This window comes from Erinaceus europaeus, chromosome 10 (genome assembly GCF_950295315.1).
Source record: "Erinaceus europaeus chromosome 10, mEriEur2.1, whole genome shotgun sequence".
Taxonomy (NCBI): domain Eukaryota; kingdom Metazoa; phylum Chordata; class Mammalia; order Eulipotyphla; family Erinaceidae; genus Erinaceus; species Erinaceus europaeus.
The window spans coordinates 85904520-85929662 of record NC_080171.1 but is presented as its reverse complement, the minus strand read 5'-3'; the positions used below and the strand labels follow the sequence as shown (position 1 = coordinate 85929662).

The 25143-nt window shown below is 38.3% G+C and overlaps 1 protein-coding gene across 4 annotated transcripts in view; it reads left to right on the top strand.

Annotated features, from left to right (window-relative positions):
* Positions 1-25143, top strand: part of ASTN2 (astrotactin 2) — a 1286255-nt gene that overhangs the window by 1025054 nt on the left and 236058 nt on the right. For all 4 annotated transcript variants that reach the window (XM_060200048.1, XM_007521936.3, XM_060200047.1 and 1 more), the window contains one exon: positions 2996-3261. In XM_060200048.1, the coding sequence (XP_060056031.1) occupies positions 2996-3261 (266 nt within the window). The remainder of the gene's footprint in view (positions 1-2995; positions 3262-25143) is intronic.

The following is a 25143-nucleotide window of genomic DNA, read 5'->3' as shown; positions in this document are numbered from 1 at the left end:
CCCTCTGTATGTACTCTTTCTCATTAAAATAAAATAATGTTTTTTTAAAATAATAAAAAAAATGTTCCACTCCTTTTTTCTCTTGGAGATTTCATTATTCACATATATTGATGGTATAGTTAATTTCAAAGTTTTGACTTTAATTTACCTATCATAGTGTCACATTCTTTTCTGCTCACATTTCTGTGGATTCTTTCGCTGAGTTTTGATTTCCTTATATATAGTCTAGGATGAGAATGGAGGTTCCCAGTTTATCTGTAAAAAATCAGAAAGCAAATATTTTAGGTTTTATGGACCATAGAGTCTTGGTTGCAACTATCCAATTCTTCCAATGTAATGCAATAAGTAAATGCATGAAAATGGCTGTGTTCCAATAAAACTATTTGCAAAAAAACAAGCGAAGACTGGATTTGATCCATAGATGATAGTTTGCTGACCTCTGGTCCCTTTTTTGTGCTAATTGCTCCCTAATGTCCCTGTAGCTCTGACTTCTCCCTGATGTTCTTCCCTAATTGGTTATTCTCTACCATGATAGAAGCCATCCTTCTCCAAAACTATATCTCTGGTCTGTATTTCAAACAGTAATCATCTTCTGACATGTCTGTATGTAAGACTGCCTCTATCTTCCCAGTTGCTGAGGTGCCTTCTTCACAGCTTTGTTTTGTTTATCTTAGTAACTACTCTTCTTTAATCCCTCTGAAGGATTGATTAGTTGGAATTTGCCTTGTCTTACTCTCCCAGAAGGAACCTTTGATCTGATGCACATAAGGATTTGCTGACAGCCAGACAGAAAAGGTGGAACCCGGATCCCAGGCCTGAGGGCTCAGAGAATAATGAATGAAGGCTGCATTTATTTGTATTTCTAATTGACAGGCCTTCTCTACATCAGCTGCATGTCACTGCAAGCTGAGAGCAAGACCAGGAGACAACCCTTCTTTTTCTTCCAAGCTTTGGTGCTCAGGGCCCCTGTCTCCACTGAGGCAAGAGCTTGCCTTGATTTCACCAGACTTGGAGGTGGTTACAAGTCTGGACCAAGTTCTTCTGTCTCTTAGTTTAAAATTTAGCCAGTCTGTTTACTACAACATTTTGAGGACTCCATTCACATCTTCAATGGTATAAATGGAGCCCCATTGATTGTGCAAATCACTTTGCTTCTTAAAAACTTTTGCTATAGACAAAGACTCTTCTCATGAAATCTAATGCAGAAAGTCAGTCCATGAAAGAAATACAGATACCATTGTACTGTTTAAAGCTGAGATTCAGGTCTAGATTTCTACCTACTCAGTTTCCCTCCTGTCCTTTCCTAGTAGTCGCTATGAATTCTTCAGAATTTTTGAACCTATTACTAAGTTATGGATACTATAGAGTCTAGTTCCTTAGGATTTTATAATATATCTTTGACTAATTATCAAGAATATCTCTGGCACCATGCTAGACCCAGAAGAAGTGTCAGGAGAGGGAGATATGGCTCCTGATTTCCAAGACCTGACAATGTGGCTGGAGAGGTTAGCAGAAAATAGAGCAAGAAGATAATCTAAATGAGATAAAAGGAAGACAGGCCTTTTGGTGATGGGCAAGGTGTGCTAACACATATGTTGAGAAAGTGTGAAATTGTACCCATGAAGTATCAACAGTATTATAAAAGGAATTTCTCCAATTAAGAACAGCATAGTTGGTATATTGCACCAAAGTAAAAGACTCTGGGGTAGGTAGGGTAGGGGGAGTACAGGTCTAAACAGGATGACAGAGGGCCTAGTGGGGGTTGTATTGTTATGTGGAAAACTGAGAAATGTTATGCATGTACATACTATTATATTTTCTGTTGACTATAAAGCATTAATCCCCCAATAAAGAAATTAAAAAAATAAAGAACAGCATAGAAATATGTATGTTCTTGTAAGCAGATATTCTTATTTACAGAGGAAGGGCTGGAGAAAAACAGACTTCTAGAAGGAGTCACACTGGAATGAAGCCAGTGATGGGTGATAAAGAGTTGGAAAGCCAGTCTTGGAAAGTAGAATAGGTAACAAAGGCACAGAGGTAGAAAAGACTAGTTGCATGGATAAAAAAAAAAAAAAGGCAATTCAGACTGGAACATGCATGAGTCCAACCTCAGTATGAATATAAAGAAAAGTACATTAAACAACGAAATAAGGAAGCAGCTATGTACAGAAGAGGGAAATAATGATTTTTTTTTCAGACAGGGCATCTCCTTGCATCTCATTTATCACTCATTACTATTTCTATTTGTACAACTAGCCCTGTTTTACAGAATTTATAACTATATGCTTTCGGACATTAAAAGACTTTCCCAAGGAAGAACTGAAATCTAAATTGAATTGAGATGACTGTGAAACTTGTATTTCTCCCATTACATAAAAATATAGTAGAACGATTATTTTTTTAAGTGTGTGTGTGTGTGTATGTGTATGACCAGTGTACCTCTTTGCCACTTACAATGTTTTGTCTTCTTATTTGTTTGTATCTTTCTCACTTTTATGTCATGCCAAGGATCAGATCCAGTCTCTCACATTTATGGCAGATGCTCTGCTACTGAGCCACTTATCCAGTTCTGGTGTTGTGATTTCTTTCACTTTCTCTCTCTACATATTTCTCTTATCTATATATAGTTTCAACTGACAGTAGACAGTAGGGAGTATTGAGAAAACTAACCTTGAGAATTTTATCTTGCAAAGTCATGGAGACTCCTCTAGATCAAAAAGTCAGTTCTAACTGTGTAGAAAGTGAGACCAGTGAAAACAAGTGATCTAAAGCATTGTAAAGTGTAATGTATATTGCAATTTGATGTGAATAATATAAGACTTCATTCTAGTTTCTGAATCTTAGGCCAGTGCTCTTCCCAAGGGATGATGAACACACTACTCTAAAATCTACTTTTCCTCCCATGGATATCAGTTTTAAAGCATTTAAGATTCTTTATGAGTTCAAATGTCTGGCCTTCTGAACAACACCAAACTTATCTGTCCCTCTCCAGAGACCACAGAGCTGGGAAGCAAGAAGGAACTCAAGTCCATGCCTTTCATCACCTACCTCTCAGGTCTACTGACAGCGCAGATGCTGTCAGATGACCAGCTCATCTCAGGAGTGGAGATTCGCTGTGAGGAGAAAGGTCGTTGTCCTTCTACCTGCCACCTTTGCCGCCGACCAGGCAAGGAGCAGTTGAGCCCTACTCCGGTGCTACTGGAGATCAATCGTGTGATTCCACTTTACACCCTCATCCAAGACAATGGCACCAAGCAGGTGAGATTCCATGACATAACCACCAGATCACATCTAAATGCTCACCTTTCTAGCCCTGACTCCTTCAGGCCCATTGTTCGTGACAATGATCGTATCATAATAATCATTGTGATAGCTACCATTTATTGAGGCCTTAACTATGTTTTAATTATAGGTAGAAATGCTATAACCAACAAATCCTCAAACCTCAATTACTTAGTACAATAGTGGGTATTTCTTGTGCCCACAGCCCCAGATAATGTTTTTGATTTATGGATGATGGTTAAAGTGAATTGATTCAGGGGCCCATATTGCTTCATTTAGTGCTCCATCAGCTTGATGCATCCACAGTTACTACGGGAGATGAATAATATGGAGGATCATACATGAAGAGTTTAAATGGGCAAACTCAGAAGCAGCAAATGCTATTCTAGCTTCCCTACCTTGTGTACAACTCAGTAATAGGGCATACCCGTCTGCAAATGAAGACAGGGAGGTGATGTACTTTACCTAGGAGTAAATATAGGTTTTTATGAGAACCTAGTAGTCACTGCTTCAATATTAGACTTGGATGATTTCATTTTATCTACTTTCTGGATGTGTAATTTACTTAAATTTAATGGTGCCTCATATGAAATTTCTATTTGATCCTCTTTATCAATAAATATGGAAATTCTATATGGCTCATCTAATATCATGGCTACTTTATAAGTGAAAAAGCCTCAAAGGTGTTTAGCAATTTGTTAAAAATTGTCCTTTTGGGGGGTTCCAGGTGGTAGCATGCCAAGTTGAGTGAACATGCTTCAGTGTATTATGGTCCAGGTTCAATCTTTTAGTCCCCACCTGCAGGGGGAGGAAGCTTTACAAGCAGATAAGTGAGTCTGTAGGTGTTTCACTTTCTCTCTCCCTCTCTAGCTTCCCTGCCCCATGATTTCCCTCTGTCCTATCAAAGAAAAGAGGGGAAAAAAGGAAAAATAGTTACAAGAATTAGTGTATTTGTTGTACAGGCATAAAGTTATTTGCCCTAAAATTACTTGCTTAATTGTCAATTTACTGATTTATGTTTCTTTCATTTTCAATTGATACATATCAGAACCTGAGGGAAACACATGACTGATTTTGTTCATTGATTTAAAAGCTTCTGTTCATGGTACACTTGCTCCAAAATCAGTAATTGAGGAACCCCAATCCACAAAACCAAAAATTATGATACTCCTTTAGCAAGGGGAAGGGAGATGGATAAAGTATCTCTACTTGGCCCCCATTCTTCCCTCTATAGAAAGTCCCAGAAAACCCTGATCTAAAAAAAAAAAAACTTGACTATTAATACCAACAGGACACTGAATTAGTTACCCATTTCTAGCATCCCATTAAGCTGAGTAATTGTGGGAAGATAGTGAATTATTAGGTAGAGCTCATAGAGGACAGAGAGAAGATCAGAGCAAAAAGTGAGGGATCAGGTAGATAACAGGAGGCAAGAAAGAACACGATCTCTATAAATACCAAATGACTATAACTAGAGTGTAAGAAAAACAGAGATAAGGCTAAAGGGTTGAAGAGGATTTTGATCACTTAGGGATTAAAACCTAATTCACAGACATTTAATATTGTCTGTAGGGAAATTATATGTTTTTTAAAATATTTATTTATTCCCTTTTGTTGCCCTAGTTGTCTTCTTGTTGTAGTTATTATTGTTATCATCATTGTTGGATAGGACAGAGAGAAATGGAGAAAGGAGGGGAAGACAGAGAGGGGGAGAGAAAGATAGACACCTGCAGGCCTGCTTCACCTCCTGTGAAGCGACTCCCCTGCAGGTGGGGAACTGGGGGCTCGAACCGGGATCCTTATGCCAGTCCTTGCGCTTTGCGCCAAGTAGCTTAACCCGCTGTGCTACTGCCCAACTCCCTGGAAAATGAAATGTTAAAGGTACATGATTAGAAGAAGCTGATAAGATTAGATTTATGTGGCAAGAGGAGCCATTTAAACATTAATTCAGATGAGTACTGTTCTCATAACTATGAGAGAGAAATTAGACAAGGTGTAGACTATATATCAAGTGGAATACTGTACCAGGCAAAAATAATGGTATATTGTGACAATATGAGATGAATGAATATAATATTGAATGAAGAGAATACATCAAGGAGAGAGACTTTGTGTAGCACAATACCCTTTCCCCTGTTTTAAGTTAGCATAGACACATATACAAAACACACTACCATTTAGTAATAAATACAGGTATAATTAAATATTTGTGGACGCTATCAAGGAAAATATGAGTCCATCAATCATGATGATGATAATTTTGATTCCTGGGATGCAAGGGGGTATCATGAGCGTACATTACAAGAAAGTATTCAAGTTCCTACTTTTGATGGTGAATTTGTGTGGATTTATTAAACTACTAAAACTAGCTAACTACAAACTGAATGAATGCATGAATCCTAATGAACCAAGCATTGCACATATTCTAATTCAGTACATCAGAGAGATCTTCAAACTATTACTATAACCTCTTAATATCTATCTACCTATCTTTGGCATCAGGTTTAGAGTTAAATGTGAATAGATAAATGGAGAATTAGGGAGACTTGTAAGGATATAGTTGAAGCTTTCAGTGAACCCTGAGTTTTGTCTAACTAGTGTATTTTCTATAAAAACTAATGAAGCTACCTATTGGTGGCTATGCTGAACTAGGTCCTCAAGGTCCTAGTAAATAAGGCTATGAACTGTCCCATTTTCTGCTCTGTGAAATCATCCCATGACTACCTTTCTGGGCCACGCTTTCTTCATAATATGATCTATGTCAAAGCACTTCTGTAATATGTTCCTTGTATGTGTATGTGAAGAAGAGCGGCGAGTCCTTATTCATTGCTTCAGAGTCTGATTCACTCATACATGGATTCTATGCCAGATTCTCTAATGTAGTGAAAATAGTCAGTTCTTTGGAACTTTTAGTAGTTTACCTCAAGTTGCTTCATAGTGTTATCAGAGAAACTTAAAAGTTTGAAAGTGATCACTAGATGTCACTGTGCTCCTTATAGAAAATTGAGTCTTGAAGAGCTAGTCATGACTCATTAATTCAGTAAGTAGTTTTGAGCACCTACTCTGTACCAAGTAATCGGTGATACTCTGAGAAATAAAGAGCATAAAACTTTATCTTCTGGAATTTGAAAACTTATGAAGAAGATGAATCTCAGTAAAGAAAAAAAAAAACACAGATAAATAAAGACAAGACTACAAAGTCCCAAGAGAAGTCCAGGTTGGTGTGTGGTATCAGGAAAGGTTTTCTCTGGAAAGTGATATAGAAATGAGCCCTTGGGGGCCAAGTTCATAAAGTGAATGTGGATACTTGCTTCTGGAGAGAGCCAGAAGAATATGTGAGCACTACATATTGGTTACACAGCTCCCATAAAGCATAGAAGAATAAGGCGACTCCTTTTAGACTCTAGTTTTGTCTAAAGAGGGGAGGCAGGAAGTGATTGAGAAGACATTGAAAATGCAGTGTTGATGGTGGAGGAAGACTTTAGTTGGTGGTAAGAGTAGTGCACAGACACCTATCATGAAGGAGATAAGAAACTGTACCCATTTAACAGCATTTGCATTGTTTATTTTCCTCAATTATATGCTCCCTCTCAAACCCAATAAGGGGGTGAAATGAAAAAGAGAGAGAGAGAGAGAAGAGAAGAGAAGAAGGGAGGGGAGGTAAGGGGAGGGGAGGTGAGGGGAGGGAAGGGGAAGGGGAAGGAAGGGAAGGGGAGGGGAGGGGAGAGGAGAGGAGAGGAGAGGAGAGGAGAGGAGAGGAGAGGAGAGGAGAGAAGAGAAGAGAAGAGAAGAGAAGAGAAGAGAAGAGAAGAGAAGAGAAGAGAAGAGAAGAGAAGAGAAGAGAAGAGAAGAGAAGGGAAGGGAAGGGAAGGGAAGGGAAGGGAAGGGAAGGGAAGGGAAGGGAAGGGAAGGGAAGAGAAGGGAAGAGAAGAAGAAAAAGCAGTCAATATCTATTTCCTGGGGAGCTTGATGAGAATCAGTGTGAGAACCTGATCCTTCAGGGGAGCTCCATAGGATAAGTTGAATGGGAGGCAGCAGTCTCAGTTCAGGTAGAACTATGGAGACTGTAATGGTAAGGGGTTGGGCCCAAAAGATGGAAAACTTTGGAAGAGTTAAGACAGATAGGTGGGTAGGTACAGTTCTGTCTTTCTTAGCTCCAAGCTCTTTTCTTTTTCATTATTTTAGCTGGTTAAAGGGGTGACTTCTTTTGGGCCCCCAGTTCTTTTTCTCTCCAGTCAAATCCTTATCCAAGCCTACCTGAGGTCACAGCACCCTAGGCTGCCCTGTGCATTAGGCTTTTCTGAGGGTGGTATGAGATTGTAAGAGTGGAAGAAGGGCACTGTCGGTAGGTCTGTGAATGATTCTGGAGGGGGAGCACGATCACTGAATTAGGCTGGTGTGATAAGGAAACAGCCTCTCTCATTTGTCCGTCACCTGTTTTTCTATCTTTGCTCCTTAAATTAATACTAGGATATATATGTGTACATGATTTGTACTCCATCCTATGACTGCTCTGTCTCCTTGCTTTCCCAGCAGCCTGTGCAGAGGTCAGGTGAAAAAAGCACCTGAAGGCTTGGGATCAGACATCAAGTCATAGTAAGGTTAGAGATAGTCTTTTTTCTTTCTAGCCTTTTCTTTTCTTCGCTTCTCCTTTTCTTTCATTTCCTTATTTTTTATTCCCTTTGCAACCACTTTTAATTTGTGATTTATAAGACCACTTGTAAGTCACCTTGAGCATCTGAGTCCATTCCTAAGTCTCAATGTATGACAAAGTATACAAAGGAAGCATCAGAGATATTGGGGAGAAGTTCTGGCCTCTAACTCTAATATCCGAGTTATAGTTAGGAGATTCTTTCATTGATGTTGGGGACCACTAGCTCTTTTAGTATTTGTGGTCTCCTTGAGCTTTTCTCCATGAATGTTTGACAAAGGATGTTAACTGCTACCCTACTGGCAAGCATCTCTTTGTGGTTTTTCACACTGCTTTTCCAAATGAGCAAAACAGGTGCTGTATTTGTGATAGAGAATTTGTTACACAAGTCTCCTTCAAGTGCCCCTTAAAGTTAAATTGACCTCACAATCCAAAGTCACAGAGTGAGTTTAAACACAATTAGTGCTTAAGTACAAGAGTTTGTGTGATCTTGTGGTGAGAAAAAGGAGATGCAGTGGGGGAAAGTCAGATAGAGCTAGACTGACTGTCTGGGTGATCTTATTTTTATTTGTCTTTAGAGAGACTCTGTTATTATCTGTTCACATACATTTTAAGTGTTGGGAGTTTTCTTGGGATGCTTGTAAACTGCACTAGAGTTTGTTCTTAATTGTTGCACGGCATTGAACATGCATCATCTATTCTTTTGGTCTATTTGTCTATCTGTACAATGAAAAGCACAGGCTAACTTTACCCATATTCCCCCTTACCACTGTGATACGATCAGATCAGACGTCTCTACTGAAAATAAAGGAGGTTTTGAGGTGCAAAGAGACATCCAATGAAATGTAGCTTGATTACCAATTAGAAATATAGCTAGTTTTACTCCTTGAAGTAACATTGAAAGGAAACATGTATACATGGCTTATACTCCATCTCAATGACACATTTATAAATAATGGTAAAGTTGAATATCAGTATCATATCTTCTTTTTTATACACATTGTTAAGCTGATACCTAGAGATGGTGAAATTCTTGCTTCAGGTCATATAGGCAAGTATGTATTCAAAGTAGTGAAGTATAGCTTCTGAGGTCAGTACTATCTTTTGTCTCTCAGATGCTCAGTTTGTATATTTGTATTAATAACTCTCCCTATAGTGATTGTAGGTAGAAAATGTTAAGATGCTGTTTGCTGGGGGTCTGGCCATAGCTCAGTGGCTTAAGCACACATGGCGTGAAGTGCAAAGACCAGAGTAAGGATCCCAGTTCGAGCCCCTGGCTCCCCACCTGCAGGGGGTCACTTCACAGGCGGTGAAGCAGGTCTGCAGGTGTTTCTCTTTCTCTCCCCGTCTCTGTCTTCCCCTCCTCTCTCTATTTCTGTCATATCCAACAACAACATCCATAAAAACAATAGTAGTAACCACAACAAGATTAAAAAAAACAAGGTCAACAAAAGGGAAAAAAGTAGCCTCCAGGAGCAGTGGATTTGTGGTGCGGGCACTAGGGCACTGAACCCCGGCATTAACCCAGGAGGCAATAAACAAACAAACAAAATATATGCTGTTTGCTAGTGTCTTGAAAACAGAAATGTTCTATAGGTTTGAATAGTTCTTTACTAGTTCCCAGGTATTCCCACAATATGAACTTTTTCTATTCTTTTGTTCTGTCTTTCCTAGGAACAGCCTTGAATGATTTTGGTCTTCTTTTCCAGAAAAATCTCTTCTTTATGCCAAAAAAGTTTTATTTGTTTCTGTTCCACTTACTGAGTCAAGTGGAGAAGATAGTTTTGGATGGTTAACTGCTATTTGAAAATAAATTAATAGGCAAGATCATCCTCACCTCCATTGTTGTCTCCACCATTATGACCACCACCATGAACACACCCACTGCACCATCACCATCACCTTGCATCAGTGCTTACTTTGTGTTAGATACTGTGCTAGGAGACATGATACAGAGAAGATTAAGACACAGTTTGTGACTTCAAGGAGCTCTTAGTCTAGTGGATGAATCAGAATAGCTATTTGAGTATTGTAATTACTTTCACATGCTATATTAATGTATGATTTATTTTTCAAATAAAACAGACATGCCAACAGTACTAGAAAAGAGGAAAAAAATCTGAGAGAGGGAACCTAGAGAAGTTTCTTGAGGTAGGGAAGGCAGATAAAAGCAGACAGTCTTTTGAGGATGAAGTTAATACCAGATACCTGAGGTATATTACCTGACAAAGACTGTGCTAAAGACTTTGCATATTTTAACTAACTTGGTCATCTGGCAATTCATGAAGAAAGTACTGCTGGGTTGTCAAAAAAGTCATGAAAAAATTTTGTATAGAAAAAAATATGTCATGACAACCTAGTATTATTATCTCAATTTAATAAATGGAAAGACTGAAAGTCAAGGGGACTCTAACCTAGGCTGGTAAAATTCTGAAACTATTCTAGGCCATATGTGGCCCATGAGTGCAAGTCACCTGCCACCTGTTTTTATAAATAAATCATACAAAACTGTCACACTCATATCTTTATATATAGTAGTTGACTGCTTTTCTGGCACAGTGACCTAGTTGAGTTGTAACCATAGGGAATGTTATATAGTACACTAAGCCAAAAACATTTATCTCCTAGTCTTTTATGTAAAAAATTGACAACCCTTGGTCTAGACTAAGGGACATTTGAAAAGAAAAAGAAAAGACATCATTGTCAAAAACTATGCCAAACTTTTAGGATAAAATAATAAAAACCTATTAATTACTGAGTATCAATTGTATGCCTGGGTATACTTCACATTTTTAAGTGCTTTATGTATGTTAATATATGTGCTCCATTTCCCCTAACATACATTTGTAGCATGCACTATAATGCCCTTTTCACAAATTAACAAACAAAAATATGAGACTTAAGAGAGTTAAATAACTAATCTCCCTTCTAATCCATACTGTTAGTGACTCTAAAACTTGATTGTGGACAACTTCTAATGTTTTGATGGATTTGGGTGCCAGGTAAACTAAAGGAAACCTTTCAAAATTGGAGTCAAGGGAAAGAAATTCCTAGATCTCACTTTTAGGATGGTAAAATTTGGGATCTGTATGTTTCTGATTTTAAAATTTTTTTGCAGCTGTAATTCCAGAAAGCTTATATATATAATTATAAGTTATTATGATTTGGAGGAGAAGTGGCATCAGTAAATTTTCTTTTTTAAAATATTTTATTTTGTTTTAATTTTAGTCAGAGAGATATACAGAGAGAAAGATAAAAGGAGAAAGAGAGAGAGACAGCATTGTCTAGCTCTGGTTTATGGTGGTGCTGGGGATTGAACTTCAGATCTCAGAATCTCAAGCATGAAAGTCTCTTTGCCAGGCGGGGAATATGGATTGACCTGCGAATGCCCATGTTCAGCAGGGAAGCAATTACAGAAGCCAGACCTTCCACCTTGTGCACTCCATAATGATTCTGGGTCCATACTCCTAGAGGAATAAAGAATAGGAGAGCTTTCAAGGGAGGGAATGGGATTTGGCATTCTGGTGGTGGGAACTGTGTGGAAATGTGCCCCTCTTATCCTATGGTATTTGCAATATTTCCATTTTATAAATAAATAAATAAATTATATATTTTTTAAAAAGTCTCTTTGCATAACCACTATGCTGTTTCCCCAGGTCTGGCATCAGCAAATTTTCAAGATATTCTTGACCCAAAAGTTCTAGAACCTTCAAATAAGGGGGCCAGTTAATTGACATGGCCACTGTAAAAGTTCATGTATGAAATATCTCAGAGAGAGAGAGCAGGCACTCAATTCAAATAAACTTAGCAAATACTTTTTAAGGGGGCCAGACACTGTACTAGACATTTGGGATATATCAGAGAGCAAAACAGGCATATATTTCCATCATCTGGAAACTTAATTTTTACCAGAGTGTGTGTGGGAGACATAAAGTAAACAGAATAGTAAATGTTATAATATATTTGAGGGCGAAACCTGATGGAGGTGAGGATGAGAGCACAATGCACATGAGAGGTCAAGATTGCCTAATGGAGTGTGTAGACCTGGCTCTCAGAGTGACTCAAAGTCAGTGAGAGTCACTTGGCCAGGGCTTGGAGGAAGCATTGCTTACAAATGCAGATTTCTGGCTTCCTCCTACTGATTATTTTGGTGGGGTGTGGGGTGGGCTGGGGAGGGAATGGGGAAGGTTGGGAATCTTCTTTCTCACAAGCTCCCCAGGTAATTCTGAAGGACACTGAGTTTGAGAACCACTGCCTAAACCTCTGTCTGTCTTTGTCACTCAGAAATTCATTCAGGGAATTCCTTGCCTAGAGATTAAGAAAGTCAAGTACTTTTTACAATCTGGCCTAAAACTCCACTGCTGTTGTGGGCTGCTTTCTTTCTCCATGCATTCAAAGAAGGAAGTGAACTGGCCAGGAACCAGACTGTCAGGCAATCCTTGGCAAGGGAGAAGATCAAAGAAAAGACAGGGAAATAATCCACATATTACTCAACATGCTCATGGTCAGCTACAAAAGAGGAACTTAATGCTTGGGTTGCATCCTTACAAAATGGGAAAACATAGCTATTTTATGGAACCAGAAGACTACCAAACTTTACACTATATAAAAAAGATATTTAGCCTTAGTATATGCAAACATTTTTGAATGTCAGAGAGCCCCCTCACTCCAGTGATTTAAGATTCAATTAGCAAATGTTCTAAAAAAGAGGAAGGTGGGTGGGGCCAAGTGGTTGCACACCTGGTTGAGTGCACATGTTGTAATGCTCAAGGACCCAGGTTTGAGTCCTTGGTCCTCACCCGCAGGAGGGAAGCTTCACAAGTGGTGAAGCAGTGCTGCAGGTGTCTCTCTGTCTTTCTTCCTCTCCACCCCTCCCTTCCCACTCAATTTCTGGCTGTCTCTATCCAATAAATAAATAAAGATAATTTTTAAAAAATTAAAGAGAGAAAGGTGGGATATCTTTTCTTTATAATTTTAATAGCAACCATTTACTGAGCACTTCTATTGTACCAATAATTTAACTCAAAACACTTCATGTGTTTAACTCACTGAACACAACGTGGGTGCTATTATCATCTTTCTTTTTCTAATGTGAAAAAGTAGCCCAGAGTAGTTAGATCAATAATACCAAAATCCTCCATATAGGAGAAGGTGGGTTCAGAGTTTCTTTTACCTGAGTACCTGAGCTTATCCTTATTTTGCTATGTTATTTTACTACTACTTCCCTTGGATCTTTTTATTAAAAAGAAGAAATACAAATCTACTGTGTACTAAATACAACCTCATTGCATTATATTACCCACTTCAACTATGGTATCTTAATTTCTTTATTAATGGTCAAAATGTTTGAAGAAATGGATTATTCTTGCTGTCTATACTGCCCACACCCATTTATTCCAGAGTAGGTTACCTTCATGTGGTGAAAATATAGTCTTCTCATTTGTAATCTTTGCAGACATGCCGTTTTCTATAAGTGACTTTGTCTTCCTTCCTTCCTTCCTTCCTCTCTCTCTCTCTCTCTCTCTCTCTCTCTCTCTTTCTTCTTAATGTTTTTACTAGTGACTTGTATTTTAAAAAGTTAGAAGATTTTAGGAGTACATTAACATACACATGTCATGCATGTTAATCACCACATCTTCACTAAAATACTGTGCCCACACCTTCTCCAGGACCACATTAGTTCTCACAAAGTCCAAGAGTTTACACACACACACACACACACACACACACACACACACACACACAGTAAGTTCATTTGTTTTCTTCACTCATATTCCACATATCAGCAAAACCATTCAGAATTTGTCCTTCATCTTTTTACCTATTTCACTTACCTTAATTACCTCCTATTCTATCCATTTCATTTCAAATACTATAATCTCAAGGTTTTATTTATTTATTTATTTATTTATTGTAGTTTTCCATTGAGGATATATATATATATATATATATATATATATATATATCCCTTCTTTTGACTGTGTTTTCAATTTTATATAGTCCTGAAGCCAGCAAAACATAATTGATGCCTTGTTTTCCTTCCCCCCTATTACCTATCTCCCTCAAGCTACAGTTCACTAACAAATCCTGATGAATTTTCTTAAGAATTTCACAACTATGTTCACCTTTACCTTGTCTGATTCAAGTATTAAACTGTTGCTTGGACTATCACAGTATCTTCCCAAATGACTAACAAAACGTGTCCCTTTATAATCTATTTTCTTTCCTTCTCAAACTAAAACTTACAACATGTTTTCAACTGAACTGTCTTCTAATTACTCTTAGGATCAATTATCAAGGCAATTTCTATGGTCTAGAAAGTCTGCTTGGATTGACCTTTTTAACATATTAAAACGTATCTTGCTTAATTCTCTGAATTTCTTTGCTCTAGAGAATATCAGTTTTTGAAAATTCCATGTTCCATCATGCCAAAGAGCCTTTGAATATACCATATGTTTTACTTTGATTTTTTTTTTTTTGTCTTTTCCTCTTTCTTCCCATTGAGTTAACTGCTGACCCATCAGACTGCAGAGGTTTCTGGATTTGATAAGATACTCATGTTCATTAATTTGTTGACTTTCCCTTAATTTTTCTTATATCACATTTCTCATCGTTTCTAATATGCTTTTGTGATTTTAATTATTTGTAATTAATATCTATATCTTCTTTTAATTTTTTAATTATTTAATCGTTATAACAATGCCTAGGAGGTGTAATGAAAAGGCAATATCAGTAATCGAAGCGTTACTAGTTAAAATATCTTTCTACCACATCTTATACAGATCATAGAGTCCTTACTTTAACTTTCCCAGCAACAACTTTCTCTGTGAACACTAGGCCCCCTGCTTCCCTTGGGTCTAAAATGCTCTTTCCTATTTTAAATTATTTTTTCTATTCATTATGAGTTAAGCTCTATGAGACCAGGAATCATTGTACACAATTTTTTTTTCCTCAGCACTGTACCAACAACTTCTAGTATATTTCTTGACATGTATAAAATTTATAAATGTGTTTTTAATGAGAATACGTGAATGAAAAGGTGAACATGAATGAATTACCACCTTGCAGTTACTGCTTACAGGATGTTTTCACATATGCTGACTCTCTTAATTCTCTCAGTCATCCTTTGAAGGTGACGCTGTTTGTTTTCATGTTAAAGATAAGGAAACTGAGTCTCAGGAAGAGTAGATGCCACTCCTCTGAAGCCCCACTGGGCTAACAAATGTCAGAGCCAAGGCTAGTATCTTTTTCCCAGCTGTCCCACAACTATTCATTCATCTCACAACTATTATTTATCTGAGTGTGTCATACAAAGTCACCAGCCAGGGCAGTTCTGGCCTTACAGGAGCACAGTGAGATGTGGTCCCTCCCTGCTGGAACTTGACCCTGTTCTCAGGGAGCTCTTTTTGGGTCACTAGGCAACTTCAGTCAGCAGTGATGCCAAGGGCCCAGAGAGAATTCACTCTCCATCTACTTCCCTCTAATCTAAGAAGGGGAAAAAGTCATTCCAGATGTGTCTCACACTTAACCAGGAGATGCAGTTGAAAGCCACATAGATTTATACCATTACACAGTCAGTCAATCTGATCTGTGACTCTTCTGGTTAAAAGTCATGTCATTCCTAGCATTTCTGAGTAGAAAGATTCCAAACCATAAATTCAATTGGGGGTTTAGGGGTGAGCATCAAAGAATGTGGCTTCCGCTAGGACCATGTTCCTTTTTTTTTTTCCTCTAGCCTAATCTCCAATTTTTCCCATTTAGAAGAGGACCATTAAATTCCTTGATCTGCTATATAACCCCAAACCAAATTCCATTTAGAAAAATGTAATAAGGACTGAGGAAATGGTATAATGGCTATGCCTAGATGTCCCAGAGATGAGTACTGCTCTTCTCTATCTATCTCATTGAAATAAAATAAATAAAAGAAAAATGTAAAGACTATGAAGATATAGAAAATCGTGAAAAGAACCTCCATGCAGAACCTTCTAATTTCAAACCATGATTAAATTGCATCACATCTGTATCACCTGTTCCTCACATCAAATCTGATATAACTGTATGTGTAAATTTTGAAATGCATATTTTTATTTATTTATAAAATATAAATATTGACAAGACCATAAGATAAGAGAGGTAAAATTCTACCCAGTTCCCACCATGACAACTCCATATCCTATCCCATCCCATTCCTTGAAAACTTTCCTATTCTTTATCCCTCTGGGAATATAGGTCATTATGGTGTGCACAAGGTGGAAGGTCTGGCTTTTGTAATTGCTTCCTTAATGAACATGGGAATTGGCAGGTCAGTCCATACTCCCAACCTGTCTCTCTCTTTCCCGAGTGCAGCAGGGATGTGGGGAGGCAGTGTTCCAGGACATGTTGGTGGGGTTGTCTTCCTAGGGAAGTCAGGTTGGCATCATGGTAGCATCTGGAACCTAGTATCTGAAAAAATGTTAACATATAAAGCAGAAAAAGTTGTTGACTAATCATGAACCTAAAGGCAAGAATATTGCTGATAAAGATTTTGGGGTATCCATTTTGGAAAAACTAGTAGGTCTATTTTAGGTATATTCCAAGGGGCCCATTGCTTTACTAGTTTTTGCCTGAGTCTGACAGCTAACCTGCAGGTAGAACCAAGGTATTGTCTGGTGAGATGGTGTCATAGTTGGAAAAAAGATTAGAAAACTGGATCAGGGAAGACAGTAGTCCCCAAATATGGTAAAAGTATATAAATATTGTTAACTGTAAACTCCATCTATTTGATCTGGGGCCCACTTTCAGCACAGGGTCCTCCGCATCCCTGTAGGTCTGAGTTTAAGTTCCATGGTCACAGCTAGGAACATTACAGGCTGCACTAATTTCAGGACCTATCTTCCTTGAATGGTAGAGTATACTGCTTACCCTCCCTTAGGAGAATGGAACAGTCCCTACCCACATTTAGGGCAAGGTCCTGTAGGGGCCCACAAAGGGGCATGATGGAGATGACCAGTGGTAGTGGAGAGAGGGATCTATTAGAAGTCTAGACCCATCATGTCTGTGTGGGAAGTCTAGATCTATTAGAAGTCTAGATCTATTAGAAGTCTAGATCTATTAGAAGTCTAGACCCATCATGTCTGTCTAGGGCCCCAGGTGATGGGGTGGCCTGGTAGTGATCAAAGCATCATCATAAAAGTATGCCAAGCTCTTGCTCTTATCCAGCTTTTGTAATCCCTACTTTGTCTGGCAAGGTTAGCTTTCAAGTGACTGAGGAAAGTGTAATAGTTAAGTAGGTGAGGAAGGTGTCTAGGTCTAAATATAAACTATTTGATTAGGTACTTTATGGTGTCTTTTTTAGGTCTTTCTACTTGCTTGCTGCATTTATTGACTGTGCACTTTTGCTTTAAAGTATATAATTTCCCCCAACTTATTCAGCACAATCAGTACTGATATACTTTAAACCGATGTGATCTAATAGAACAATTTATGCTTTCTCTCTTAGTTAAGAATTCATCTTTAATGCTCATCAAATCTGTAACCAATCCTGAAGAAATTCTGATCCTTTGTTCCTTCAAACTATTGAATTAATAATAATACATAATTACTGGGCTCATCATATTAATTGAGACAGGCTTCTAAGATATGATTCTTGTGTTTGGTATATAAGTACCAAGTATAGATATGATCTATTTGGTAGATAGTAATTACCAAGTACAGGCATTTACCTTACTTCTCTTTATTATTATTCTTTTTCATGTTCCTTCCTCACTTTTACCACATCTCATGATCTTATTTACTGATGAATACAGTGCCTCTGAGAAAGATGAGAAAGAAAAAGCAGGAAATTCAAAAATGGAAGGTATTACCAATGTGTCTAGTCCAACCCTAGTCTACTGCATCAATCTTTTCCACACATCCTATAAGAATCTTCATTTGAATATCTTCCATCATAGTTTGTGCTCTTATTCACAAGCTTAAGAACAACCTGTTCTAGTACCAGAACAGTTCTACTTTACAGTCTCAAATTTTGTGAGTAAAAATATTTTAATAAACGTTTATTTTTGCTTCTAGTCCTATCCACTAATAGTACATCAAAATAGTATTATCTATTTACTTATAAGACAAAACATATTTTAGAATTTGATGAAAGTTTAAATGTAAACTTTGTCACAACATTTATTTGTTTTGGGACATATTTGTAATTAAAAATATTTATTTATTTATTCCCTTTTGTTGCCCTTGTTGTTTTTTATTGTTGTTGTTCTTGATGTCATCGTTGTTGGATAGGGCAGAGAAAAATGGAGAGAGGAGGGGAAGACAGAGGGGGAGAGAAAGAGAGACACCTACAGACCTGCTTCACCTCTTGTAAAGTGACTCCCCTGTAGGTGGGGAGCCGGGGGCTTGAACTGGGATCCTTATGCAAGTCCTTGGGCTTTGCGCCACATGCGCTTAACCCGCTGCACTACTGCTGACTCCTGATATTTTTAATTTTTAATTTTTTTATTATCTTTATTTATATATTGGGTAGAGACAGCCAAGGATAAGAGGAAGGGGGAGACTGAGAAAGAGAGAGACACACTTAGAGACACCTGCAGTACTGCTTCATCACTTGTGAAGCTTTCCTCCTACAGGTGGGGACTGGGGGATTGAACCCTGGTCCTTGCACATTGTAACATGTGCTCAACCAGGTATGCCACCACCTAGCCCCCTTATTTGTAATTTTTTAAGCGTCTGTTTTCTCATCACTAAATATAATGGTTTAATTATAATAACCTTATATAAATGTTTTGAAAAATTAGCGGGTTAAGAGGCAGTGGCACAAAGTGCAAGGACCAGTGTAAGGGTCCCGGTTCAAGCCCCTGGCTCCCCTATAGGGGAGTCACTTCACAAGGGGTGAAGCAGGTCTACAGGTGTCTCTCTTTCTCTCCTCCTCTCTGTCTTCCCTTCCTCTTTACATTTCTTTCCTATCTAACAACGATGACATCAATAACATCACTAAACCAAGGAAACAAGGGTAACAAAAGGTAAATAATAATTAAAAAAAAAGAAAATACAGTAGCAACACTTGTTGGAGAGGATGTGGAGATAAAAGGACACTCTTGCACTACTGGTGGTAGTGTATATTAGAACCAGCCTTGTAAAAGACAGTCTGGAGATTTCTCAGAACACTAGAAATAGTCCCACCCTATGACCTGGAAACTTCTCTCCCAGAGATTTATCCAACGGAAACAATGTTGTTCCTAGAATCACTTTTCTGTGTATACAATGGTAAATTACAACTTTCTTATGTTTATCCGTTTCCCCCCACCTAGAGAATATTTATGTTCAGAGTTTTTTCAATATTCTTTTAACTATAAAAATAAATGTTGGGGCACTTATATGAACCTGAATGGTGCTCATAACATACATTTTGGCATTTTTTTAAAATCATATTTATTTCTATGAGAGAAGGGATGGCTCTAATAGTGCTAAGGATTGAACCTGAAGCCTCTGGGGCATAAGGCATTCAAGTCCTCTCATCTGAGGCTGTCTCCCCCAGCCCATACTCTTCCTTACTTTTAATACCTAGGTAGGTATTAATAAATCTCCAGTACAGAAGTGATGGAACTTCTGTCAGTTTGCTAAATGATACATCTAGGATTTGAAAAGAATAGTTCCAAATATTACACTTCTAACTCCGTGTTCTTCTTTCTCCACAACATGAATAACATTCTGTGCTTGTTTAAGGAGTACAGACTTCTCCGAGTCCAATTTACCAAGATAGTAATGTGGCAGAATACAAAAAGATCTGGCAGAAACCCAGTAGAAATCTCTCATATCATAACTTCCTCAGTTCGATTTCCAAAACTTCTTTTCAAAGGCAGAGATAAGCTTAGTAAAGCTTAGGTCTAGACTAAGCATGTCCCCTCCTGTCCTCTGACTTTTTTTCCCCTGCCCCCTCCCATAGTCACAATCATGGAAGCTGGAGAGACTGCCTCCCTCAGATGCCTCTTCAGGGAGAATGGGCGTACTGGAAAAATGAGGTTGCCAGTGGTCACAGAAGGGAAATTTCACAGGCCTTTACTCAGGAACTCACCACTAACTTAAGCTAACATTTAGTGACATAAACGCCACAATCTTGGACAATCCTCCACTTGAAACCTTCCCACTCGCCTCTCATCTCCAGATGTTCTTACCACTGGGGAAAAGAGTTACTATCTGTCAAAGAACAGCAGGCTTTAGAAGACCGGTCTTGTCTTCTGGGTGGGGCTGGTACCATTGACTAAAAGCTTCCCTTAGGAAAAGTGTGAGATTTCCATCCAGACTTCCTCTTCCAAAACTGAGCAGGCCAGGAGCAACGACTTGTAGGAGACGGACAAAGAAGAGGATCAGTTCTCTGAAGAACTTGGATTTGTACAAGACTAAGAAACCCTTGGCAGTGCAAGGTCACAGGGCAAGATGCCTTGGGAAGATGACTCACAGCTAGATGGATGAGGCTACTGATATGGCTGTGTCTTCTCCCCGGAGTTATAACTGATGTTTCCTATTGCTCATAATTGGTCTGCTATTCATCACTTTCACAACTGCTATCAGCTCAGTGACAGACAGGACAAATGGTCTGGAGATAGTTTGTTACAATGTAAGTGTAATCTATTGCCCTGATAACTGACCAGGTCAACTAAGATAATATAGACTAGACAGACATTCAGAGAGCTCCCAGTCTTCTGTTTCTCAGAGTCTACCACTCATTCATGGAACACTTATGTATGCAACAATCATTTATGTGCTGAAATTAGTCCGAGAAAGGATGTGATGAAGTAAAGCAAACATAAACTTTAGTGGAAAGGGTAGATATACAAATAATCCAGCAAACTATTATGATTTATTAACAGACATGTTGTCTAAAGTACAGTGAAGACCTTGGACTCTGTTGAGAAATTAAAAGAAGGTATTCAGAAAAGATTGTTGTTAAATTTGATTTTTAAAATGATATAGAATGATGGAAAGTCATACTGGGCTGAGGAAACTATATATAATGGTACAGTGTCATAGGTTTTGTTGACTGACTAGTTCATGATAAGTGGTTCAGTGTAGCTGATGTGTAATTCTGACCTAGTAGTAGCAGTGTGCTATAGTTTTGCTAAACCTGGTAGACTGTACGGTAAGGTTATCGTTTGACATCACTGCACAAAGAGTCCTGCATTATGGTACTATACCTGAATGAGGTGGCTGGTTTTTGTGTACTAATTAAGAAACAGATTATTTATACTTGTTTTAATCAAAGGTGTGAATATATGTGTGTGGGTGTATGTAGATGGAACTTTGCACACATGCAAATTCACTACTCTGGGATTTTTTCTTTTTTCTTTATAAAAAGAAAACACTGGCAAATCAGGTGGTAGCACAGTGGGTTAAGTGCACACGGCACAAAGCACAAGGACCTGTGTGAGGATCCCGGTTTTCGAGCCCCCGGCTCCCCACTTGTAGGAGAGTAGCTTCACAGGTGGTGAAGCAGGTCTGCAGGTGTCTATCTTTCTCTCCCGCTCTCTGTCTTTCCCTCCTCTCTACATTTCTCTCTGTCCTATACAACAACGACAACATCAATAACAACAACAATAATAACTACAACAACAATTAAAAACAACAAGGGCAACAAAGGGGAAAATAAATAAATAAATATTAAAAAATTTTTAAAAAAGGAAACACTGACAAAACCGTAGGATAAGAGGGGTACAACTCCACACAGTTTCCACCACCAGAACCACCAGAACTCTGTATCCCATTCCATTCCTTGATAACTTTCCTATTCTTTAACCCTCTGGGAGTACAGACACAAGGTCATTGTGGGATGCAGAAGGTGGAAGGTCTGGCTTCTGTAATTGCTTCTCTGCTGAACATGGGCATTGACAGGTCAATCCATACTTGCAGCCTGCCTCTCTCTTTACCTAGTGGGGCAGGGTTCTGGGAAATCAGAACTCCAGGACACATTGATTGGGTCATCTGTCCAGTGAAGTCTGGTAGGCCTCATGCTAGCATCTGGAATCTGGTGGCTGAAAAGAGACTTAACATATAATGCCAAACACATTGTTGAATAAATCCCTATTTCCATTGTTATTGGTCATCTATATCAGGAACAACAAAATAGACCCCTTTGGGGACCCCCATAGGACCTTGCTCTCATGTTGGATCAACAATAGTAGAGAATGTTCCATCCTCTGAAGGGAGGATGGACAACATACTCTGTGCTACACCTGAGGAAGATGGGTCCTGATATTGGGGCAGCTTGGAATGTTCCTACTCATGACCACAGAATGTGAGGTTGGATCTACAGGGATGCAGAGGTCACATAGGCTCCTAAGCTGTCACATAAGCCCAGATCCTAAGCCCAGATCACATATATTCGATAGGGTTTACAGTCAACAACATTTATATACCTTTCCCATATTTGGGAGCTACTCTCTTCCCAGATCCAGGTTTCTGGTCCTTTTTCCAGCCATGACATCATCTCCCTAGACAATAACTAGGATCCACCTGCATATCAGATTTCAAGCTCAGGAAAAAAAAAAACAACTAGTATAGCCACAGGCCCTTTGGAATATAACTAAAATATGCCTACTAGCTATCTACAGAATGGAGATCCCCCCCCCCCCAATTCTTTGTATGTACTGCTCCAGCCTTTAGGTTCATGTTTTTTCCTTTTTTCCTTTTCAGATAGAAGCAGGAGTGATACCACAGTACCTCAGCTTCATCCCTCCATGTGATACCAGGGCTTGAACCTGGGCTGTAGTATGAATAGGCACACATCCTATCCAGTGAGCTATTTCTCTATCCCTTAAAATTTCTTTTGTGGCAATAAACAGAAACCCAAGAAATTCACTTATCATTATAATGGAAGGCATTATTAGTATTATGCTATAGTGATTTCTCATGTAACTGAAGGACAGGAACATACCTCAACTGTAAGCATTCAGAATACTTTTCTTAGCAGAGATGCTTGAACCTGTCACCTGTTTCTCTCTACAGTTTAAATGCTCTCTCTTTCTCCCACTTAACTCTTATTTTTCCCTTCATGTATATAGCTCAATACCACAAGCATAGCTTAATTAAGTCCATCTTTGTTTTTATACTAATTCAAGCATACACAGAGACCAATGAACACTTGAATCTAAATTCTTAGAAAAAAAATTCTGGTTGGTCCACTTTGGGCTAAGTAATGAGTTTTGATCCAATTACTTCTGGCCAAAGCTACAGAGTTACTTAGTTCAACTAGAATCACCAAACTACCTCTTGTATTTGATTCTAGAAAGATATCTATTAAAGTTCTGTAGGCTTTTATTCTCAAATTAGAGTACTCTGAGGAGACATACATTCTGCCATTATACTATGCCAGATTGTATCAAAAGCCATAGGATAAGGAGACCAGAGATTCCTGAGCTTAGATGTACATAAGAATCACCTAAGAGCCTACTAAAAATACCAATTCTAAAGCATGTCCTATACAATTCCAATCTTATTGGTATAAGTTTGGTCTGGAAATAGGACTTTTTAAACAAATGCATTGTCATTAATCAGGCAAGTGACCCATGTATGACACTATGAGTAGCATTTTGAGGGAAAATTCCATTATTTTAATATTAAAGCTAAAACAAGTTATCGTAGAGTTAGATATTGTTAGATATTTAATTTGCATATATAAATATATATGCAAACTTCAAAGACATTTTACACTTATTCTTTTTGATATTTGAAATGATTTGTATAAAAAACTTAGAAAAAATCTTGGCATGTTTTCCTGAATTGTATAGTAGGTTTTTGTGTCTAAAACTTTGTCTCTGTGGCCAGAAGAGTATAGACACTTCATATTTTGATACATGTAAGGTCCTGGGTTTAAGCCCTGTGACTATATGGGGTACCATCACATGATGGAGATTTCCACAAATGGAGAGGTGCTGTGTTTTAACTCCATCTTTATTTCACTCTATGCTTCTCTCTGTCTTGTACAGAAGACATTAAAAAAATTATCCTGGAAGCAGAGGAAGTACAACTATGTGAGGCACCGGTGCTGGGAATAGAAGAATAAAAAGGAAAAAGCTTTTACTCTTTCATTCCCTGTGCTGGTCTCAGGGGTGAAGTAATAATCTGAAAGGAACATTATAGAGGTTAAACTCTCACATTAATCCCAGACCCCAGGTAGAAAAGGTCTTCAAAGTGAAGGATAATGGAAGTGAAGCGACCAAGACAGACCAGAACTAAGGATCTTAGCATTAATTCATTTTATTATGGGTAGAATTAATTAATCACAGAACTCCTACTCTATGTCAGGCATTAAGGGCTAAATAGTAAACGAAACAGAGTCCTAACCTCAATTTGCACGTAGTTCATTAGGAAAGACAGACGTGCACTGAAATATACTAAAATATGGACCATAGTTAACTTTTTGTGAATGGTTGAATTGAGGAAATGGATGTTGTAAAAGGGAGGTGTTCAACCATTGGGTTCAGGGAATGCTGCTTGCAAAAGTAGCTCCTAAGTAAGAGCTATTAGGTTAGTCAGTGAGGAAAATGATTAGGGGGAGAAAGAGTGTTCCAGGGAGAGGAAATAACATGTAAAACACTAGAGATGAGGAAGAATGACTAGAGAATAGAGTCTTCAAAGGTTGGTAGTAAGAGGTCTTGTTGCTGGAGAGAGAAACAGAGGCCAGTGATTTGGAAAGAAGCTGGCATCAGCACAAAAGCATCAAAATGACTCATAGCTATAGAGTGAGAAGTGTGACTGAGGAGGAACATTATGGTGGACTCAGGTCTACAAAATAGCTCATAACCTAGTTTAAACTGGACACCTGGGAAAGTGTCAGCAGTTGGGGACAAGTATCAATGGAAACTATATACATACTTCTTTCACTCACAATATTGCCAGAAGTTCGGGACATCAGAAGTAAGAACATTTAATTTGCTTATAATATAGACTAGATAAAAATGTCCCAGAGTGGGGAGAATGATATGGCCAAGGTTGGGATTGACTCTCTTTTATGTTGCTCTTGGCTGGCAAAAGACTTTACAATGTGCCCAGCCTAGAATCTTGGAGCAGATGCTGAGTATCATTCCCCACATACCATGTGGAACAGTATATTTCTTTCTTTTTCTTTTTCTTTTTTTTTTAAATTTATTTCTTTATTGGGGAATTAATGTTTTACATTCAACAGTAAATACAATAGTTTGTACATGCATAACATTCCCCAGTTTCCCATTTAA